The sequence below is a fragment of the Spinacia oleracea genome, chromosome 4, assembly GCF_020520425.1.
Source record: "Spinacia oleracea cultivar Varoflay chromosome 4, BTI_SOV_V1, whole genome shotgun sequence".
Lineage (NCBI taxonomy): Eukaryota > Viridiplantae > Streptophyta > Magnoliopsida > Caryophyllales > Amaranthaceae > Spinacia > Spinacia oleracea.
This window is the reverse complement of record NC_079490.1, coordinates 63,554,431-63,575,212: the sequence shown is the minus strand read 5'-3', so window position 1 is coordinate 63,575,212 and position 20,782 is coordinate 63,554,431. Positions and strand designations below refer to the sequence as shown.

The following is a 20,782-nucleotide window of genomic DNA, read 5'->3' as shown; positions in this document are numbered from 1 at the left end:
AATAAATCTAAGTAAAGAATGTTTGAACTATGTATAAGCATTTACTAAGTTAAACATCCAAGGATCTAAGTAAGATTCTTAACCTATATTATATGTCAAAGAATTTAGCTGGATTTAGTATCTACTGAAACTAGATGAGCTAAAGTTACATGAATAGAATTCAATTGGGAATTATTCTGCAAAAGAATTTATCATGTATGATATAATATGAGGATCGCCAAAAACATATCGGATGGCTTTAGGCATGACGAAAACATACCAATCTCTATTGATCTAAGTAAAGATCAACTAGATTGAGATCAAGAAAAACTTATGGTACTTGAAAAGGTACATAGGATTAGTTCTTGATTCAAGGAAATAAAGATATGCTAAATATTGATGCTTCACGCATAAACACTGGCAAAGGATCAAGCAAGATTCCTTTGGAGTTAACCATTGATAAAGACGAGCTATAGAGCATCCTATTTTGAAATGGAAACATGGATTGGAGACCATAAGTTGTTGCGTGGGAAATTAAAATATTAATTTCTATGTTCTAAGATACAGCTGGAAAGTCTTCCACATATATGTGAACTGCTTGGATAAGCAAATCCAAACAAAGCATCACTAGCAACCTAAACAGTTGAAGTAAAAGTACTTATTGCCTAAGAAGCAATAAAACAGAGTTGTTTATATTAATGAGTTCTTCATTGAACTTGGGAAGATCACATGTCTGTTGACTTAATGGTTCTTCATTGCAAAATGCGTAGTACCACTAATGTAGCAAGAAAGACTAGATCACAAAATAAACATACTCAAAAGATCTTATCATCATATCTCGAAGAACATTCGATGAAAAGGATATTAAGATTGGCAAAGCATGATAACTAAACCTATGCAACAAGTGAGAAGCAACACTTACATTGTAGCACTGGAAATCAAGCATAGCTTTGAAATTCCATGAACTGTTTTAGAAGATGGGTTTGAGGCCCATGGTTGCAAAACATTGGGGTTGAACATTTATCATATATGAAATGTATTTTCATATTCCATTTAATCTTGGTTTAGTATTAAATGATGAGTCCCTTCAATTTGACGAAATATTCAAGATAGACTGTCAGGACCAGTCCTGTGACTAAGAAATGTCTATCAAGTGAACTTGAATGTCAAAAGTTGAAAATGGTCCCTGGTCGGAGTTTTCTATAAAATTGGACGCATAGAAAACATTAGACGATTAGAATGCAAGATGACTAGTAGTTCTGTTTCTTAAACTATGTGGACATGGCAATGTCATAATCATTTGCATAGATACTTACTTTGGGAAGACTAGTATCGGACAAGACCTATGAAACTTTACTGTAAGAGATGAAAATCTGTCATAAGTAAATTTCATTAAAATTATTAGACACTAAATCCTCAATACCTGAGTGATTTGAGATTACTTATTTGAGAACTGGTTGCTTTGACGTTGACCAACCGTCGCACCGTAAAAGGAGGCTATAAAGGCAACGCTCAGGTAATCACCTATCAAACGAAGTCTAATCTCAAAGATCACAAGATTGGGATTGTCCTCCCATAAATTGGGATGAGATGCTTAAAAGTTGTACAAGGCCACTCGGAGAGCTAGAAACTGTGAAATGCATGGCCGTGCTCGGATGAATCATAGGCTATGATTATCTGTTTATTTGATCAGTTGAACTCTGAAACCGAGAAACACCTCTGGACATAATAAGGATGACAACTCTTACCTCATGTTCAAGAGCAAGCATCGAGCGACAAAGGAATTAGGAAATGCACACTTGTCCCTAAGGACAAGTGGGAGACTGAAGGAAATAATGCCCTTGGTCCAAGTATGCATTCTATGTTAAGTCTAATAAATGCGGTTCAGTATTAATTAACAAGTTAATAATTCAGTGAGATCAAGTGAGCTGAATGCCTAGCTAGAGGCCGCTTCAGTTCAAGTGGAATTAATGATATTAATCCACAGCTTACTCTTGACTGAACCCGTAGGGTCACACAAATAGTACGTAAACGGATCAAGTATTAAATGGCATTAAATACTCCATCTATGGATATTCGGAATCGACGGATCTTGGTTTCAGTGGGAGCTGAGATCGTCACAGGCAAGAAATGAATACTCCGGAAACGATGATATTGCCGGAAACGGAAATATGGATCGTATCGGAAATATAAATATTATCCAAGTCGTAGATGTTGCCGGAAACGGAAACATGGTACGTATCGGAAAATATTATCGGAAATGGAAATATTGCCGGAATCGGAAATATTGCCGGAAACGGAAATATTGTTAGAATCGGAAATATTATCGGAATCGGAAAATAATTCCGGAAACGGAAATATTAAATATTTGTTCGAAACGGAAAATAATTCCGGAATCGGAAATATTAAATGTTGTTCGTATCGGAAAAGAATTCCGGAATCGGGAAATTAATCGGAAGCGTATCGTACGAATTAGCATCGGACGAGGCCTGCCAGACGAAGGCCCAGCACGAAGCCGGGCCATCGCCCAGCAAGCCAGCGCGCCACAACGCACCAGCCAAGGCTGCGCCAGGCCCACCGCAAGGCAGGCCCAGCGCGCGCCAAGGCTGCGGCAGCGTGTGGGCCTCGTGGCAATGGGCTGCGAGCTCGCGGGCTGCGCGCGCGGGCATGGCGCCCCTCGTGGGCTGCTGTGCGTGCGTGTGTGTGTTTGTGTGCTATACGAATCCTAAAGCTATCAGGTTTCGACATATGATTAAATTCCTAAACCTAAAAGGATGAATTAATTAAAATAAGAATTCTATTAGGATTCTAGTTTAATTAATTCGTATCCTAATAGGATTCCAGTTCCTTTTCCATACCTCTATAAATAGGTGCCTAGGGTCATAATTTATAGACACAACAATTAAAAAATATTCAAGTATTCAAAGTGATTTTTGAGAGCAAAAATTCAGTCACATAATTGCCTACAATAGCCGAAAATTCTAAGTAACATAAGGGCGATCCTAGTTGGTCAAGCTTAAGGCGGATCCGGACGTGCTGTGGACTATCTACGGAGGGACGACACTTGGAGTCCTAAAGACTTGTTCTTGTTCGGTTCGGGCGCAGCTAGGGAAGGCACGCAACAAAGTGTATGCATCTAAACTATGCTAAATGATTATGTGTAAATAATATGCTTTCCTGGCTTTATGGTTTTTCTGCATGATTTATGAATTGTCATATGTATCATAACCTTACAGTTGCTGCCTGGCCTTTTGGTCAGGCACAGCAGCCTCGGTGCCAACGCATGAAGAAAATACGTAGCAAAAAAAAAAAATTTTTTGTGAAAAAAAAAATTGCTACGAGGGCGTATGAAAAAGCACTCGATTCCAAAAGCGACTTATAAAAAAATAATAATAAAAATAATAAACTCTTTGTGTCGTCGATAGGCCTCCTACGACGGCAATGTTCGGCTCCAAAACCGAGCACGCTAATTGAAATAACCTTGAATGTCACATGGGTATTCAAAAAATAATGTTCAAATGAAGTTTTCAAGAAAAATAATGTTCGAATAAAATATATAAATCCGAGTCTAGACTAGGCTATGCCAAAGTACAATCTAAATCCTAAGTCTTATTGGTCTTATCCATAGAATCGGTCCTAATGCTTGGTGTCGCTCTGCAAGTTAAAAGGTTAAACCATATTGAGTCTCCCTTCCTAACATTTAAATCAATAAGCACCCATATGTAATTGTCATCCCTTGCTAAGAATCTGCGGCCTCAATACTCTCTCTCACCAATAAAAAGAATATATTATAGTATTTGCAAAATGGAAACAGTCACATTCTGAAAATCATTCCTCCATAGTCGCACAACCCCCAAAGTGAGCCTAAGGTATCAATACCATTGGCAGAGAAAAATTAATGGCCTCAAGGCTTATGATCACATTGGGTCACGACTATCATAGTCCTCTCGAGCACCTCGCTCCTTGAAGTATTCCTAAGTACGGACTAAAAGATTTTCCATGAATGCAACATGACAAACCATGAAAATACCCAAATCGGCATGCCATAAGGCTACCATTGAGGTAAAGCAATACACACTGAGAGAGAAGCCGCACTAATGATTCTAGTCTTGCAAAAATAAAAATTCGATCTCCCCAATTAACTACCTTGCCAACATTAAGCAAAATGGCGCATGACAAATGAACACCCAAGGGTTAAAATCTAAAGTGTCAACCAACGAAAGTTATGGTCCAATTAGCCTAAGTCTGAGAGTTGCTTGGTCAAGTATTATAGGCTTACGCCACGTCATTATTTTGAGTCTAGGCCACTTCCTTGTATTCATACACAGGTTATAATCAGAAAAATTAATGAAAGTTCGATTCTAAATCACAACTTCCAATTAAATCCCGAAAATTGGAATCTGAAAAGAAGCAAAAAAAAATATTTTCGATGTAATTCTTTCGTTAAATTTCAATAAGGTAGAAGAAACATTTTGAATCTACTCTATTTGCACATTTTAAGAAAAGACTAAATACGCTTGCAAAGTAAGACAATTTAAAGGTCCACCCTAGGCCTGCTAAAATTAAAGGTCCGCCCTAGGCCTACTAAAATTAAAGGTCCACTATAGGCCTACCAAACGAGGCTCACTCAGTCTCGCCTCGCGACTCAAAGACCACAATCATCTACCTTTTAGCCCAAATAAAAAATTTATGTTGGGGAGAAATCCCAAGCAAAAAGAGAAAATAAAAAGAGAAAATGGAGAGCGAAGAGAGCAAGCCATGAAATACTTAGCCCGTACCTCCCAAAGTGCGAAATTTTCCCAAGTAAACAAAGGAAAAGAATTGAGTCAACCAATCCAAATCATGCCACAAAAACTACATAAAATTCTACGATGTCTACCCTTTCCAATCCTTATATTCTTAGACGCCTTCGCTCTAGGGCCCCTGTTCAGCTCATTTAACCCATCCATGTTCTCATTGCCATAACCCAAGAAACCATTACCTCGACCCTTGTTCTTGAACTTGTTATCAAACTGCAAACCACGTACGGCCATTGACACGTGCGTCATACCCATTATTTCCAAAACCTACTCTTACACCACCATTAGCATAATGACCATATAACTTGTTTGGATACATCCTGTCGATATACCCTTGAGCCGTCCCTATGCTACTCATTGGCCTTGATTGATGTAAACTCGTGACACTAGCTTCAGGCTGCAAATTGTGAGTCCTAGCAGATGTAATCCTCATGCTTGACCAATACCTATACAAATTATCCTATCTCATTCAACCCATCTTTCAAGCCGTCTTGAGTCACAAATAAAAAAGAGACAAATGAAAAGTACATTCTACGCTCAACGTAAAAATAAAAAAAATAAAAAAACGTGAATAATAAAAAAGAAACTTTGCAAAGCGCCTCTAAAGTTAGTCTAAAAAGAAAAAGAAGCATTTAGCGCACCAAAAAAAGATCCGCCCAAAAGTCATTTTCAGCGCCCACAGCTGGGCGCCGAAATCTTTAACCCCCCAGCCTGGGCGCTGATTCTCTCTGCTTGCCAAATTTTGTCCAGAAGTGCTCGTCATTTTATCCGCACATGCACGGAAAAATAACGAACACTTGGAGGGGTACAACACGTATTCAGATATACGTACCAAAAAACATATGAAAAGATTTTTGTGCAAATACATGTACTTAAAAAAATAAAACAAAATTTTGGCTTACGGCAAAGCGGCAGATTAAAATAATAATAAACTTCACTTATTTCACCCTATTTCAAACATTACGATTCCACTCGAACGTACTTGTTTAAAATTAGCATTTAGGCTAAGAACTACGCAAGACCTGATTCCAAATTAAATCTATTTATGGCGGATACGTAGGCAATCCATGATTCGGTCCAACCAATTTGCAAAAATGTTAGAGCCTATAGAATAACAAGAATAAGAAATAGAGTCCCTTATTGAAATTTAATTACTTGCAACCCAAGTCGAAAGAAAAATTTAAGTCAAAGGAAGAATCCAAGTCATCAAGATGCCAAAACGAGCACACATCGAAAAATAATAAGGGCACGTACCCTTGCCAGAAGGAGCACTCACACTCCTAGGCACTTAGCCAAGACTCAAAAGATCGCTTTACCTCAATTGAATGGGGGCTAGCGCAAGCGTCCATGACCTATAAATACTCGACTTGACCCTCCCTGAAGCGAACTAACTCACTTAAAGACCTTCTTTCACCACTAGACATAGTCGTTCGCTTAAAGACCTTCTTTCACCACTAGACACAGTCATAATCGCCAACAAATAGTAAAGGCAGTAAGCTTGCAATAAAGAGGATTTTTCTACGGCGTCGCCCCATCGTTCCTTCGAACTCAGGGCACCCGCTCATAGTAATTCAAATGCTTGCGAATCCCCTTTGAAAAAAAATCAGACATTGTCAATAGGACTTGGCACTTAACCAAGGCTCACCCTACTCAGACATGTAGCACGGCCATCTAAAATCGAAATCTAAAAGCATCATTAATGGGAAGACATAACAGCAACTGGGGGCTAAAAATTTAAATGAAAGAGCTAGGGAAAGAACTAACTATACCTTGACCTTTTGTGCAGACATACACCAAGTAAATCTAAGTCAATTTGAAAACGGTTTATATTCCCGCAATTCTGGAAAAGATGGCCCTAAAAGTCCTAAAGCATATGCCAAACGGGCACAAGTATATCTTGACGCCTGCACCATGGCTTCCAGCAAATCCTTTGACAGCATTCCAAAAATCGTAACAGTATTTTGATTCACTCATGAAATCCTGTACAAACCCTTCTATAAGTCAACCTACTTGGGACACATCGGATTGTACACAGTAGGACTCGGATTTTAAATAATTTTCAAATAATTTTCAAAGACTTCTTCGAATATAATAAAGTGTCGTTGGTTTAAGCTAAGTATGCGTTTATCTCGATGTTGCAAGTGAGTCTAAAATATTTCTAAATATGATTATGGGTAAAGAAAGGCACCTAGCTTTTGGTCGAGGCACACTTCAACATGTGACTACCTTGACCATGGCAATGTCGCACAATACGACATGTACAAGAGAAGTAGCAAATCACTACTCGAACGTATCTCGCACTAAACGAGTCTGGTTCAAACTATTCATGATCCATGTCACCATGAATGCATAAAAACGTATGCTAAGCATTATAGCACCAAGCCAATCCCGTAGCTACAATTGGGGGCTTGAGAAAAACACTCTAAAAATGCTCGAAATGACGATTTTATCGCAAATTCTCGACGCTAATGCTATACATACATCATAGGGGCACAATCCTAAGGTTTGATCGTGTAAAACGAACCTTAGAATGGCTACAACCCCTCCCAAATTCTAAACGCTACTTAGAATATATAAAGTCACCCCACTAACAAGGGTAACTGAAAATCGCGAGTCACCAAAACTCCGATCAAACTACTGCACCTAACGCTCGCCCTACAAGCGCCCGTTACACAGTCTACCTCGTTCCAAAGCAAAAGCGAAAGAAAAAAAATCAAGGATAAGAACTGTCAAAATATACCCAGAAATCATTTTCAACGCCCAGAGCTGGGCGCCGATATCTTTAACGCCCCAGCCTGGGCGTTGAATCTTTCTGCTAGCCAAGTTTTGCCCAGATATAAAAATAAGAAAGAAACACCTATGAATCCTCGCATCGAACGAAGTAATAAGCCATGCAAACCCACGCAGAAGGTGCTACACTTGCTCGAACACCTGAACGAGGCATGATGAAGTACTCCAATGCAAAAATAATAATGATATCCCAACGCCTGGAGGAATGTTCTAAGACACGCCGTTAGGCCACACAAGCCTACGTTGCACCATAAGTTCAACCGTCCCACGGTACAAGTCTAAAAAAAGAGTAAGGCATATTGCACTAATGCGGGCACGACCAAAGAGCATGTGTAAAAGAGGCAAAGACTACTTATCGCCCAAAATCAAAATGCAAGCCACACGACTTCTACATTAAGGATTAAAAGTAGCGAAATATTACCTACCACGAAAGGGATAGCTCGCACCTACACGAGCGGAATCCCAAGGCATCTTTCTCGAAAGAACCTACAAAAATCGTACGCCAGAAGGAAGCATCCCAACATGCATACTCGGGGGCTCCAAGCTACGAAACAACCATAGAAAAATAAAAAAAATCTCTCGAAGCAAATGTTTGAACAATCGAAAGGGCACGATGTTTGAGCCCACTTCATGAATGGGCCTGAACCCTATCAAGCTTCTAAGCAAACTATTCAAAATCAGTCATTGCTAAAAAAAAATGATTCAAACAAACTGATTAATGGACCGCACACAACGGCCATTCTATGAACGCTCGTTCGCACATATATATCATCTTTCTAAGTATCGAACATTTACGAACGCGTTCAAAAGAAAAAAAAAACGAACGAACAAGAGGCCAACTGTGTCGTCAAGAAACCTCGCCAGAAATCATTTTCAGCGCCCAGCGATGGGCGCCGAAATCTTTAACGCCCAGGAATGGGCGCCAAAAATAATCCCAGACCCAGAAAAGGCCCCTGACTTGTATAGGGCCCTACCGTATCCATTCGACTCGAAAATTACCGATTTCTTTACTGAAAGTCGCACCTCACGGCTTTGTTAAAAGTAGCACACCACTACAAAGATCGCTCGCACTTACGAGCACAATTCCAAACATGATCAAGGACATCACAAAAGGCGTATCCCAAAGGAATCTCTTTGATAAGAAATGACCATCAAGCACGAATGCTTGGGGGCTCGAAAGAAAATATATATTTCAAAAGAGAGTGTGCAAAGTTAAAACAATATTCCCAGACTACGCTGTACGAAGTCCCGTGTTTGGATAACCTAAAAAGATAAAACCGGATTACGACCTCAAAGACAAAGGTCGCCGTTGATACTTACACATAGTCCCCTAATCAAGGACCCTGGTAGTGGCAAAATTGAGCCGTAAAGACTAGCTCAAAACCATGAAAGATGATGACCACAAGACAATGGTCCGTCTAAACACGTTGTCAACCCACATTCAGATTGTAACTAAATCCGAGCATCCCTCGAAAGAAAACAAAAATCTTCAAAAACCAAAAAATAGGCTCGACATCTTTAGCCGGCGGGGTCTACGTCACAAACCGCGTAGGTCCTCATTTTCAATCAAACTTCAAAACAGATTCGTCCACTTCTATTGGACGGGGTGTCCACCCTTAGCGGACAGGCTCGCCATCTTTAGCCGGCAGGGTCTGCGCCACTAACCGCACAGGTCCTTAGTCGCTGCAGCGATAACTTTTTTTGGTTTTCCGTTTTTCCCAAAAACGATGTGAGTAGCTTTTGGTTTTCCGTTTTTTCCAAAAGAGAACGATGTGAGTAGCTTTTGGTTTTCCGATTTTTCCAAAAAAGAACGATGTGAGTAGCTTTTGGTTTTTCGTTTTTTCCAAAAAAGCGATGTGAGTAGTTTCCCGTTTTTCCAAAATTTAAAAGATTGGTTTTCCGTTTTTCCAAAAAAAAAAGAAGAACGATGTGAGTAGCTTTTGGTTTTCCGTTTTTTCCAAAAGGCGATGTGAGTAGTTTCCCTTTTTTCAAAAATTTAAAAGATTGGTTTTCCGTTTTTCCAAAGAAAAAAAGAAAAGAACGATGTGCTGGATTTTCCTTCGTTTTACGTCCCATAAAAACAAGGGGGTTTTCTCGTTTAGCTAACCTTGAAAATGAGAATCTTTAAAAACATTTTTACCTCGTGATTGGGCTTGGCCAGGCCCAATTACACTTTATAGCTTTGATTTCGAAAACATCTGTAGCTACTCCCAATGACAAAGTGAGGGAGTTCCTACGCCTCTTTAGATACTTCCAATAAGAAAGTGAGGAAGTTTCTATACTATCCGTTGATAAATCCCAATGACACGTGAGGGATATGTCGACACTTCAAGTGATGACCCTTAAGTCAAATGTTATCACTCGGGGGCTCGTGAGACCCTCGCAAAAACAGGTCACCATGGCTTGTGTGACGCACTCCGTCTAATACTTTGACCATCGTCTTACTCCAAGACTCAGTCAAAGTGGGGGCTAACTGTAGACACCTACTTTTGTCCCCATTCCCGAAAGGGAAGGTTCGATGATGAGAACGTAAATCTCCATTTGACAACGCATCTCCTATAAAATAACGAATCTCAATTCCCCTTTTCATTTCACCCGAAACCTGCTATTTATAGAAACCTGCTATTTATGGAAACCTGCTAAAATAGTAACTGCCGTAATGGGTAGTTGTTAAAAGTGGAAAGTCATAAAAGATAGAAACCTGTCAGAATTAGGTGTTGCACTCCAACATAAATCCTAAATGCGATAGAAATTCCGAGAGAATCCTATTCCTAATACGATTCGAAAATAAGAGTCACGTATTGATTGAAATCCTATCGAGCCTAGAGTTCGTAACGGGCCCAGACGCATTCCGTCATAAAATTAATACGCACTAAAAGACTCGATTCAGTCTCATACACCCCGGATTCTAAGAGTCCGAATCTGACAAAGAAACGGCCCAAACATCAATTTCAACGCCCAGCCCTGGGCGCTGAAATTGCCTGGATCCTATTTTCAACGCCCAGAGCTGGGCGCCGAAATCTTTGACGCCCAGCCCTAGGCGCTGAAAATACCTGGGACGTGTTTTCTCCTAATTCCTCGTGGATTATAGTTCTACAATTCTATCTTTCCACAAACTCTTTTCTATAAATAGGGCCCTAAGTTCAACGTGAAAACACAACACACAATTATTATTTCTGAGTATTGACTCTAACCCCTAAGACTCACGCAGCGAAATTGATCACGCGTTCTGTCGCAATCGATCCATAAATCGAACAGAACGTATCCTGTCCCGTACCTTGAGATTCGTTAAATAAAAGGAGAAATAGCAAAGTCAAAGTGGTTAGTTTTCTGAGAACCGTGATGCACCTCTCAAGGGTGCGTCGTAATGTGTCCCTTTTCTATGATTTAATTGCTTTCCTCGCCCTTTTTATGAACTGTTAAACTAACTAAATCTGATTGTTCTATCACGCCTAATAAATATGATATTTTTGGGAAATTGGATTATCATGCTAGATCCCTTAATACAATCTAAATCAGATAATCGCGCTCGATCTAGTACTATATGTTGCATATTGTTAAAATCAACTCAGATTAGTTTAATAGTTAACGCATGTCCCTTCAATTATTTATGCTGAGCTAGTAAGGATATCCTGCCTCTGGAGTTATCGACGAGCGAGTACTCCTCTCGGTAGTTACAGTCCCCCGAACCCTCAATCTCTACCTTGCGGGTGTATGTTGAGAGATCCCCACACCAGGGATCACAAGGGAACCTACGGCCGTCGTGGTCAAACATAATTGCACTCCCTTTATGTCACGATAACCGGGTTTTGTCAGTTTTTCTCATTGTCGTTAAAAACTGAATGGCGACTCCTATATTACTATTCAATTGGGTGTAAACTCACAGGAAATCCAATTATACTTGATTTGATAAAAAGAAACGTCACACCCACGAGGGACAAGGTCACGCATTAGCCTCGTGCTTTTTCGACCCCCTCACACTGGGTTCATTCGGCCAAGTCAATATCCAGATTGGTTGGCAAATGTAGTGTTGGTGCCGAAGCCCAACAAATCCTGGAGAATGTGTGTGGACTATACAGATCTAAACAAGGCTTGCCCAAAAGACAGCTTCCCTCTACCTAAGATAGACCGGTTGGTAGATTCAACGGCTGGCCATGCTTTGATGTCTTTCATGGACGCATACTCAGGCTTTCACCAAATTCCTTTGTGGCCAGACGATCAGGAAAAGATGTCATTTGTTACTGAGCAAGGCCTATACTGTTATAAAGTGATTGCGTTCGGGTTAAAGAATGCTCCAGCCACATTTCAACGTCTAGTCAACACTGTCTTCTCTTGTCAGTTAGGACGGAACATCGAAGCTTACATTGATGATATGATAGTAAAAAGCAAGCAACGCGAAGAACACTTGGCTGACTTAAGAGAAACTTTTGAGACGCTCCGAAAATATCAGATGAGGTTGAATCCAAAGAAGTGTGTTTTTGGGGTAACGGCTGGGAAGTTCTTGGGATTCCTTATTGATGAAAGAGGAATCGAGGCCAATCCTGATAAAGTACAGGAGGTAATAGATATGACGTCGCCAAAATCAGTCAAGGAAGTCCAACGCCTGACGGGATGTCTAGCGGCCCTGGGGCGGTTCTTATCAAGGGCAGGTGATAAGTGTCATTACTTCTTCGGCACAATCAAGAAAAAGAGAAAATTTGAATGGACTGAGGCGGCAGAAACTGCCTTCGTCCGATTAAAGGAACACCTCCACACCTTACCTCGGCTTGTCAGTCCTCTTCAGGGGGAAACTTTGTATGTATAGTTGGCCATTTCCGATTGGTCCTTGAGTGCTGTCTCGTTAACTGAAAGGGAGGGAGTGCAACTCCCCGTCTATTTTGTGAGCCATGTCCTGCAAAACGCTGAATTAAGATATTCTCCAATCGAGAAGTTCGCAGTTGTGCTGTTTATGGCCAGCAAGAAGTTGCACCCTTATTTTCTGGCACACAAACTAGTGGTATACACAGACCAGCCTTTGAAACAACCTCTTACTAAGCTAGACGCTGCTGGACGAATGCTGAAATGGGCAATTGAGCTGAATGCATTTGATGTCTCATATGAGCCTCTAAAAGCTAGCAAGGGACAAGCATTTGCTGATTTCATTGCAGAAATGACGAGGCTGAATTTTGAAAAGAATGTGGCGACTCGCTGGACAGTCTATGTAGATGGCTCGTCAACCCAGAACGGGTGTGGAGCCGGCATAATATGTCAGTCTCCTGAAGGAGACAAGTATGAGTATGCCATGAGATTCAATTTCCAAACATCCAACAATGAGGCAGAATATGAAGCTTTATTAGCCGGCATAAAAATGTGCAAAGCCGCTGGAGCTCAAGAGATACTTGCCTTCTCCGACTCTCAGCTCATTGTGAGCCAAGTAAATGGGGACTATGAGGCAAGGGACCCTAACATGATCAAATATATGCAAGCTGTGCATCAAGAAATAGAACATCTAAAGAGCTTCGAAGCTAAGAAGATTCCAAGAACGGAGAACAATCAGGCCGATGCCCTGTCAAAACTAGCTAGCTCGGCTTTTCCTGTGATACACCGCGTCACGTGTTTTGGGAAGTAAAGGATAAGCGAAGTATTGAGCAGGAATTGTGCGCTCCTATGGTAGCTATTCTGGATCGGTCGTCAACCTGGATGGACCCTATCATTGCTTACAAAATGGACGGTACGCTTTCGGACGATTCAAGTCTGGCCGCCAAAATACAAAAGAAGAGTTCTTGGTTTGAATGGTGGAATGGAGTTTTATATAAAAAGTCATTTTCTAGACCTCTCCTGCGGTGTGTCACTCCTGAGAAAGGGAAGGAAATTCTAGATGATTTGCACCAAGGATTATGTAGCTCCCACATTGGAGGACGAGCCCTGGCAGAGAAAGCCTTGCGAACTGGTTATTACTGGCCCACTTTGAGAGAAGACGCCCTAGCCTTGGTGCAAAAATGTTACAAGTGCCAACGGTTTGCTCATCTCATCCACAGGCCGGCCAACCCTCTCACTCCTATTACGAGTCCCATTCCGTTTGCCAAGTGGGGAATGGACCTGTTAGGGCCATATACAGCTTCCCCTGGAGGCCGGCGCTATGTGATAGTGGCTGTTGATTACTTCACCAAGTGGGTTGAAGCAGAGGCTCTCAAGAACATAAAGACAAGTGATGTGAGGGAATTTATCTGGAAAAATATCATGACTCGCTTTGGAATACCTCAAGCTATCGTCTTTGATAATGGGCCTCAGTTTGAGACGCCTAAGCTGAAGGAGTGGTTAGCAGACCACGGCATAAACAGCTGCTTTGCCTCTGTGGGACGACCTCAAGCCAATGGCCAAGTCGAAGCTTTTAACAAAATCATCTGCGAGGGGATCAAGAAGAAACTAGATGAAGCCAAGGGTCTATGGGCCGATGAGTTACCAAACGTCTTATGGTCCATCCGCACCACGGCTAAGAACTCAACCGGCAAAACCCCATTCCTGTTAGCCTATGGAGCTGAGGCCGTATTGCCCATAGAAATGTGTGAACCTACACTAAGGGTCATGTTATATGACGAGAATGCCAACTGGGAAATGATGAAGTTGGCCCTTGACTTTTTACCTGAAGTAAGAGGAAATGCAGCATTGAGGCGACAACTGTACAAGATAAGGATGGCGAGGGAGTACAACAAGAAAGTCTCCAAAAGGGTGCTCAAAGTAGGAGACTTTGTTCTCCGGAAAATGGAATCTGTGGGACGAGCCAACGAACAGGGTAAACTGACGCCCACTTGGAAGGGACCCTATGAGATCTATGACGAAGTCAGAGATGGAACCTATCGCATTCAGGACATGCAGGGCCGACCAATTTCACGTACCTGGAATGCAGACAATCTCAAAAAATACTTTTTCTAGGGTGTATTCTGACTATCTTTTATGAAAGAATCTGTGGTCTAGACAACGACCGCTAATGGTCCTAATAGAGTAGTAGTCTCCCTTGTAACCGGCTAAATTTGCCTTACAAAGTATAAATAATACTACTCTTGTTTCGTCCTATTTATTACTCTCTACTAACTTATCTAACATATGCATGCAAAAAGCCTAATCGAATAAAGGCCTAAGAAGTGGCCCCTGATTAGCACAACATTTACAAGCCTAATTGTTTGAAGACTAAGAAGTGGCCCAGATTAGAATAAACATAGGCTGATCACCTATTAAATTGTAAAAACCGTTCCCGAAAACACGAACGTCTATTTATCTAAGGCAAATAGGTTCATTCCTATATGCCGCGGCAACAAACATGCCGCTTCACATTGACGACGGGGGCAAACCCCCACATAAGTCATACGCTGCGGCATCAAACATGCCGCGCCCAATTTGCGACGGGGGCAAACCCCTCACAATTTGTCGTTTTCTTAAAAAACATGGATATTTTCTAAGGCAAATAGGTTCATTCCCTATATGCCGCGGCAACAAACATGCCGCTTCACATTGACGACGGGGGCAAACCCCCACATAAGTCATACACTGCGGCATCAAACATGCCGCGCCCAATTTGCGACGGGGGAAAACCCCTCACAATTTGTCGTTTTCTTAAAAAACATGGATATTTTCTAAGGCAAATAGGTTCATTCCCTATATGCCGCGGCAACAAACATGCCGCTTCACATTGACGACGGGGGCAAACCCCCACATAAGTCATATGCTGCGGCATCAAACATGTCGCGCCCAATTTGCGACGGGGGAAAACCCCTCACAATTTGTCGTTTTCTTAAAAAACATGAATATTTTCTAAGGCAAATAGGTTCATTCCCTATATGCCGCGGCAACAAACATGCCGCTTCACATTGACAACGGGGGCAAACGCCCATATAAGTCATACGCTGCGGCATCAAACATGCCGCGCTCAATTTGCGACGGGGGCAAACCCCTCACAATTTGTCGTTTTCTTAAAAAACATGAATATTTTCTAAGGCAAATAGGTTCATTCCCTATATGCCGCGGAAACAAACATGGCGCTTCACATTGACAACGGGGGCAAACCCCCACATAAGTCATACGCTGCGGCATCAAACATGCCGCGCCCAATTTGCGACGGGGGCAAACCCCTCACAATTTGTCGTTTTCTTAAAAAACATGAATATTTTCTAAGGAAAATAGGTTCATTCCCATTATGCCGCGGCAACAAACATGCCGCTTCACATTGACGACGGGGCAAACCCCCACATAAGTCATACGCTGCGGCATCAAACATGCCGCGCCCAATTTGCGACGGGGCAAACCCCTCACAATTTGTCGTTTTCTTAAAAAATATGAATATTTTCTAAGGAAAATAGGTTCATTCCCTATATGCCGCGGCAACAAACATGCCGCTTCACATTGACGACGGGGGCAAACTCCCACATAAGTCATACGCTGCGGCATCAAACATGCCGCGCCCAATTTGCGACGGGGGCAAACCCCATACAATTTGGCGTTTTCTTAAAACAACGAATATTTTCTAAGGCAAGTGGGATTACTCCTACATGCCGAAAAAAAAAAGTAATCCAACTGCGAGAAGCCTCACAATAATCCCCATACCCAAGTTCAGCGGCAATCATACTGATTGATTGACTTGCGTCAATCAATCAACTAAAATAAACTTGGGCATGGGAGTCTGGTCCAGAGACTTGCAAACACCTGCTCTGGGGCATAAAATGGACGGCCAATCATACACGACATCAATAACAGAGAAGGCGTTTAAAAGTCTCAAACTAAAAAGATAATATAAAAAGGTGACGAATCACCACTGGTCTGCGCTCAAAACGGCGCTAAATTCAAACAGAAAATTAAAAATTATCCAGACAAACGCACTAGGCGTTAAAACAGAAATATAAATTATTCATTACAGACGCTCTAGGCGCCATAAAAACTGATTTTGATTTTGATAAGGGGAAGTGGAGTTAGGACCCAGCGGGACAAGCAGCGGCAGAATGAGCGGAGGTCGACGTGCCCACACCATCTGGACCGTCGACAGCAGGCTTTGAGGTTGGCTGAGCTGAAGTCTCCTCCTCCTGAGCCGGTGAGTTCACCTCCTCACTTTCGGCGTCGGAATCCTCAAAAACGGGAGGAGGAAGACCTTGTTTCTCGGCCTCAATAATTGCACCCTGGTTTTGAATTTGCCGCTCAAACCAGGCGAATGAGAAGTCCTCCATGCAGGCGTCCCAGGCTCGGCGAGTTCTCTCTCTCACCTCCTCCGCAGCTAACTTGGCCTCGGCCTTGACCTGAGAAACCTCGGCCTGAGAAGCCGAGACCATCTCTTCGAGATTGGCCACTTGCTGGCGCAAGCCCGCAGCATCCTTCACCTTGGCCTCGGCCTCCTAGAGGAACGACTTGGTAGAAAGGGCTTCAGCATTTAGGGTTTCGATAGCAAGAACTTGTTCATTAATCTTGATCAAGCACTGCCTCTTATCACTCCTCAGCACGGCCAACTCCTTACTCTGAGCTTGAATGGTCTCCTGCATCTCCATCCGAACCTTCTCTGCCGTCGCCATGGCATAGTCGCCGGCATCGGTAGCCTTATGCACCTGCCGCTGGAGCTGACTGGTGACGTCAGCCCGCCAGCGCTTAAAGCCTTCAGCCTTAATGAGCAGCTGTGGAAAAATACAAGTAAGAGGGGATAAAATTATTAAATCAAAAGGTGAAACAAATAGTTGGACGCTTACATCCAAAAGGACCGCCTGCATAGCCCCAAACTGCGCATCCGCCGCCGGAGGGAATTGGTCCACATATTCCTTCCGCACGGCCTTGATCACGGAAGAGATGATCTTAGCCTTATCCCGGGAAGAGAAGTGCCGAGACGGAGGAATATTGCGGACCTTATCGTCCAATGCCGCTTGCCGACCAGAAGCTATACAAAGAAAAGCAAGAGATTATGCAAGTCCTTAACCCAAAAACAATTAAGTCTAAAAGAATGCTGAGCATACCTGGATCATCTCTGCCGCGGGGAGGAGGACGAGGCGCCTCAGGAGTCCGAGCCGCCTGACCCGATGGATAATCATCCTCACCATCGAGGATCTCCACCGGCGTAGGAGACGCAGCTCTCTTGCTGGGACCAGCTCTGCCCTAGCATCCCCCCGTTTGGCCGAACCTTCAGGGGGGGGTGCTGCCGAAGAGGAGTCATAGCCATGGGGACGACCTCGACCGGAGAGTCCGTAGACTTCTCCGGCACGTCCTCCTTCTTGGGACACCGGATCTCCGCCTTGAATTTAGGACGCTTCCCCGCCGCGGAAGCATCCCGTTCTTCGGCCTTGCGCTTTGAGCCGGCCGGACCCTTCTCACCCTTCTGCAAAACAGAAACAGACACCATATAGAAAACGCCGAACCAACATACCAACATCAATGAAAATAGACTCTTACCTTAGCCGGAGCACCTCCGACGAGCCCCTTTAGCTTCTGGTCGACCATTTGGGTCAACCACTCTTTGGTGTTAATCCCTCCTTTCTCCTGGGCCGGAAGCTTAGACATGGCAACGGCTGCAAAAGAAGAATTTTACAACCAAATTAGTTTAACAAATAATGTTTTCACAAAAAGAAGTAATGCCTTGTACCTTGGTCTAACCCATGATCTAGACCAGCCGCCGCCAAGAACACAGGGTCCTTGAACTGAGAACATGACGGGAGCCAGGACTTGGGAATGTTCAGGTTCTTCGTCCCAACCGTTACCGTCTCAGCTTGGAAGTGGACAGCTATCTGGTCCCATTCCTGAGCCGTTAAGGCCGGCAGTTCCTCGTTCCCTCCAGAAAACCGAGGCTCCAATTGGCAACGGCTAAATTTCAGCTCCGCCGCCTCATCTGCGGTCCACATGACAACCCATCTCATCCTCCAATAATGATGCTTTGACGGCTTGTCAAAAGTGGTAGCATATTCACCGTTGTTGGCCAACTGAAACCAACCCTCAGCTCCCTTCACCTTCTGGAAGCGTACCAGCCTGAGGAAAGCATTAAAAGACGGCCTCAGGCCCAACAGTTCACACTTCGCAATGTACCCAAGTACGTTCGTCCAGGAATTAGGAGTCAATTGGCAAAGACCAATGCCAAACCCATCCAACACTTCCTCCACGAAGGGATGGACGGGGAAACATAAGCCGCTCTTAGCATATACGGGAAACTCCCCATGGCCCACGTCAAAAATAGTGGACGCCTCGTCCTCTGGAAACCTCATCTCGTAGCCAGGACCGGTATTCATGCCGGCCGCATAATTCTCCCCATGCCTTTCTATCCATTTCAACCACTTTGGGTTAGCCCCAAGATGACCCGCATCAACCTGAGCATTTTCTCCCAGGACACCTCCAGCAACAACTTGAGGAACTCCAGCCTCCTCCTCTAAACTCTCTTCACCCCCAGCCTCGCCGTCGCTCTCGTCTGGCTCCGACTCCTCGAACGAGTCGGCAGGCTGCTTTGATGGACCAACGTCCTCCATCTTTTCCATCCAAAACTCATCAAAGTGCGTAACCCCTTGACGGGCACCACTAGTCTCGCCAGGGGGAGTCCGGCTTATCTCCCCTGTCGGCACTTTGATGGATCTCCCCCCTGAGAAAGAAGGGTCCATCTGCTGACCCCTAAGCCGCAAGTCAGCAATGTTTGCCATCTTTTTTGTCCTCGCCATCGTGTCCTGCATAATACGCAATGGGAGGCCGAACTTAACGACGGGCTTTAAAAAACGAGGGATATTGGTGCGGCGCAGATTAGACCACCATACCCAGAAGTCCCAGCCTTAACGACTCAAGAACCTTAAAGGGAGCACCGACCAAAATAATGGACGGTACCACAATGGACACAACGAAAGTAGTTCAAAAATTTAACACAAAATAAAGACGAGATATTAGGCAATTACCTTAAAAACTTCGGAGATGATAGTGTCGAAGGTGAGCGTCACGAAAAGGAGACGAAGAGCTTGTCCGGTCTGTCCTACGTCTTAGGAAATGGGCCGAATCGATAAATGCGTCGGAAATCTCTGTAAATTCTCTCTCTAGAAAGCACAGAGGTGAATTTTGGAAAGTAAAAAATAAAAAATTTTACCCCCCTCACATATACATAGGGAGGGCAGAATAGGAAAAGTTGCCATGTGGCGCCTCCTCCTCGTTTCGAGGAATCTGATTAAGAGATCAATGATCAAGAACAGGCAGTACCTGAACTATTTTACGCTACTACCCTTCTTGAGGGGAAAATGATGTGGGTAAAAATACCCCACCTACGTGGCACCAAGGTCACACGACACGTGGCTCCTAATCATTGGTCAGCCGCCTCTTTGGGCTGCCACCTAAGAATCAGCTTATGCTGATGTAGGGATTGAACTAAATGTGCTAGTCCCTTTTGAGGCCCATGGCCCATAAGGAATGTTGTGATAGTGACACATGTCCTTATCTCGTAAACTAGCCAATCATGTGACATGACTCTAGGGTTTTCTCCTAAAAAGGGGAGACTATAAATACATCCAATTCCCAAGAAATGGACACACAGTTCTAGATAGAGAAACATTCTACTACTTACTTTAATGCTTTCTGTTTATTAATTACACTTTCCTAAAAACCCGTGTCTTACTTAAGCATCGGAGGGAATATTCCTTAGGGAATATTCTTGTTTTGTAGGTACGCCGCCGACGCGGACTGGACTTGACACTACGTGGAACCTGATACCTCCTCGTCATCATCCCAAGGAAAAACTCCCACAACACACATAGTTCAAGAAACAGAACTACTAGTCATCTTGCATTCTAGTCGTCTAATGTTTTCTATGCGTCCATCTTTATAGAAAACTCCGACCAGGGACCATTTTAAACTTTTGACATTCAAGTTCACTTGATAGAAATTTCTTAGTCACAGGACTGCTCCTGACAGTCTATCTTGAATATATCGTCAAATTGAAGGGACTCATCATTTAACACTAAACCAAGATTAAATGGAATATGGAAATACATTTCATATATGATTAATGTTCAACCCCAATGTTTTACAACCATGGGCCTCTAACCCATCTTTAAAACAGTTCATGGAATTAAAAGCTATGCTTGATTTCCAGTGCCACAGTGTTAGTGTTGTTTCTCACTTGTTGCATAGGATTAGTTATTATGCTTTGCCAATCTTAATATCATTTTCATCGAATGTTCTTCGAGATAGATGATAAGATCTTTTGAGTATGTTTATTTTGTGATCTAGTCTTTCTTGCTACAACAGTGGTT

General features: G+C 43.0%; 1 protein-coding gene across 1 annotated transcript; it reads left to right on the top strand.

Annotated features, from left to right (window-relative positions):
• The first annotated feature begins 11,628 nt into the window (after positions 1 to 11,628).
• Positions 11,629 to 13,176, top strand: LOC110802919 (uncharacterized). Its single transcript, XM_022008368.2, has 2 exons — positions 11,629 to 12,126; positions 12,373 to 13,176. Exons 1-2 carry the CDS (start codon positions 11,629 to 11,631, stop codon positions 13,174 to 13,176), a joined length of 1,302 nt encoding a protein of 433 aa, XP_021864060.2.
• Positions 13,177 to 20,782: the final 7,606 nt, after the last annotated feature.

Coding starts and splice junctions, on each gene's coding strand:
- LOC110802919 (XM_022008368.2), top strand. CDS start 11,629: ATGTGTGTGGACTATACAGATCTAAACAAGGCTTGCCCAAAAGACAGC. Junction 12,127..12,372: donor ATCCTGATAAAGTACAGGAG/GTAATAGATATG, acceptor TTGTATGTATAG/TTGGCCATTTCCGATTGGTC.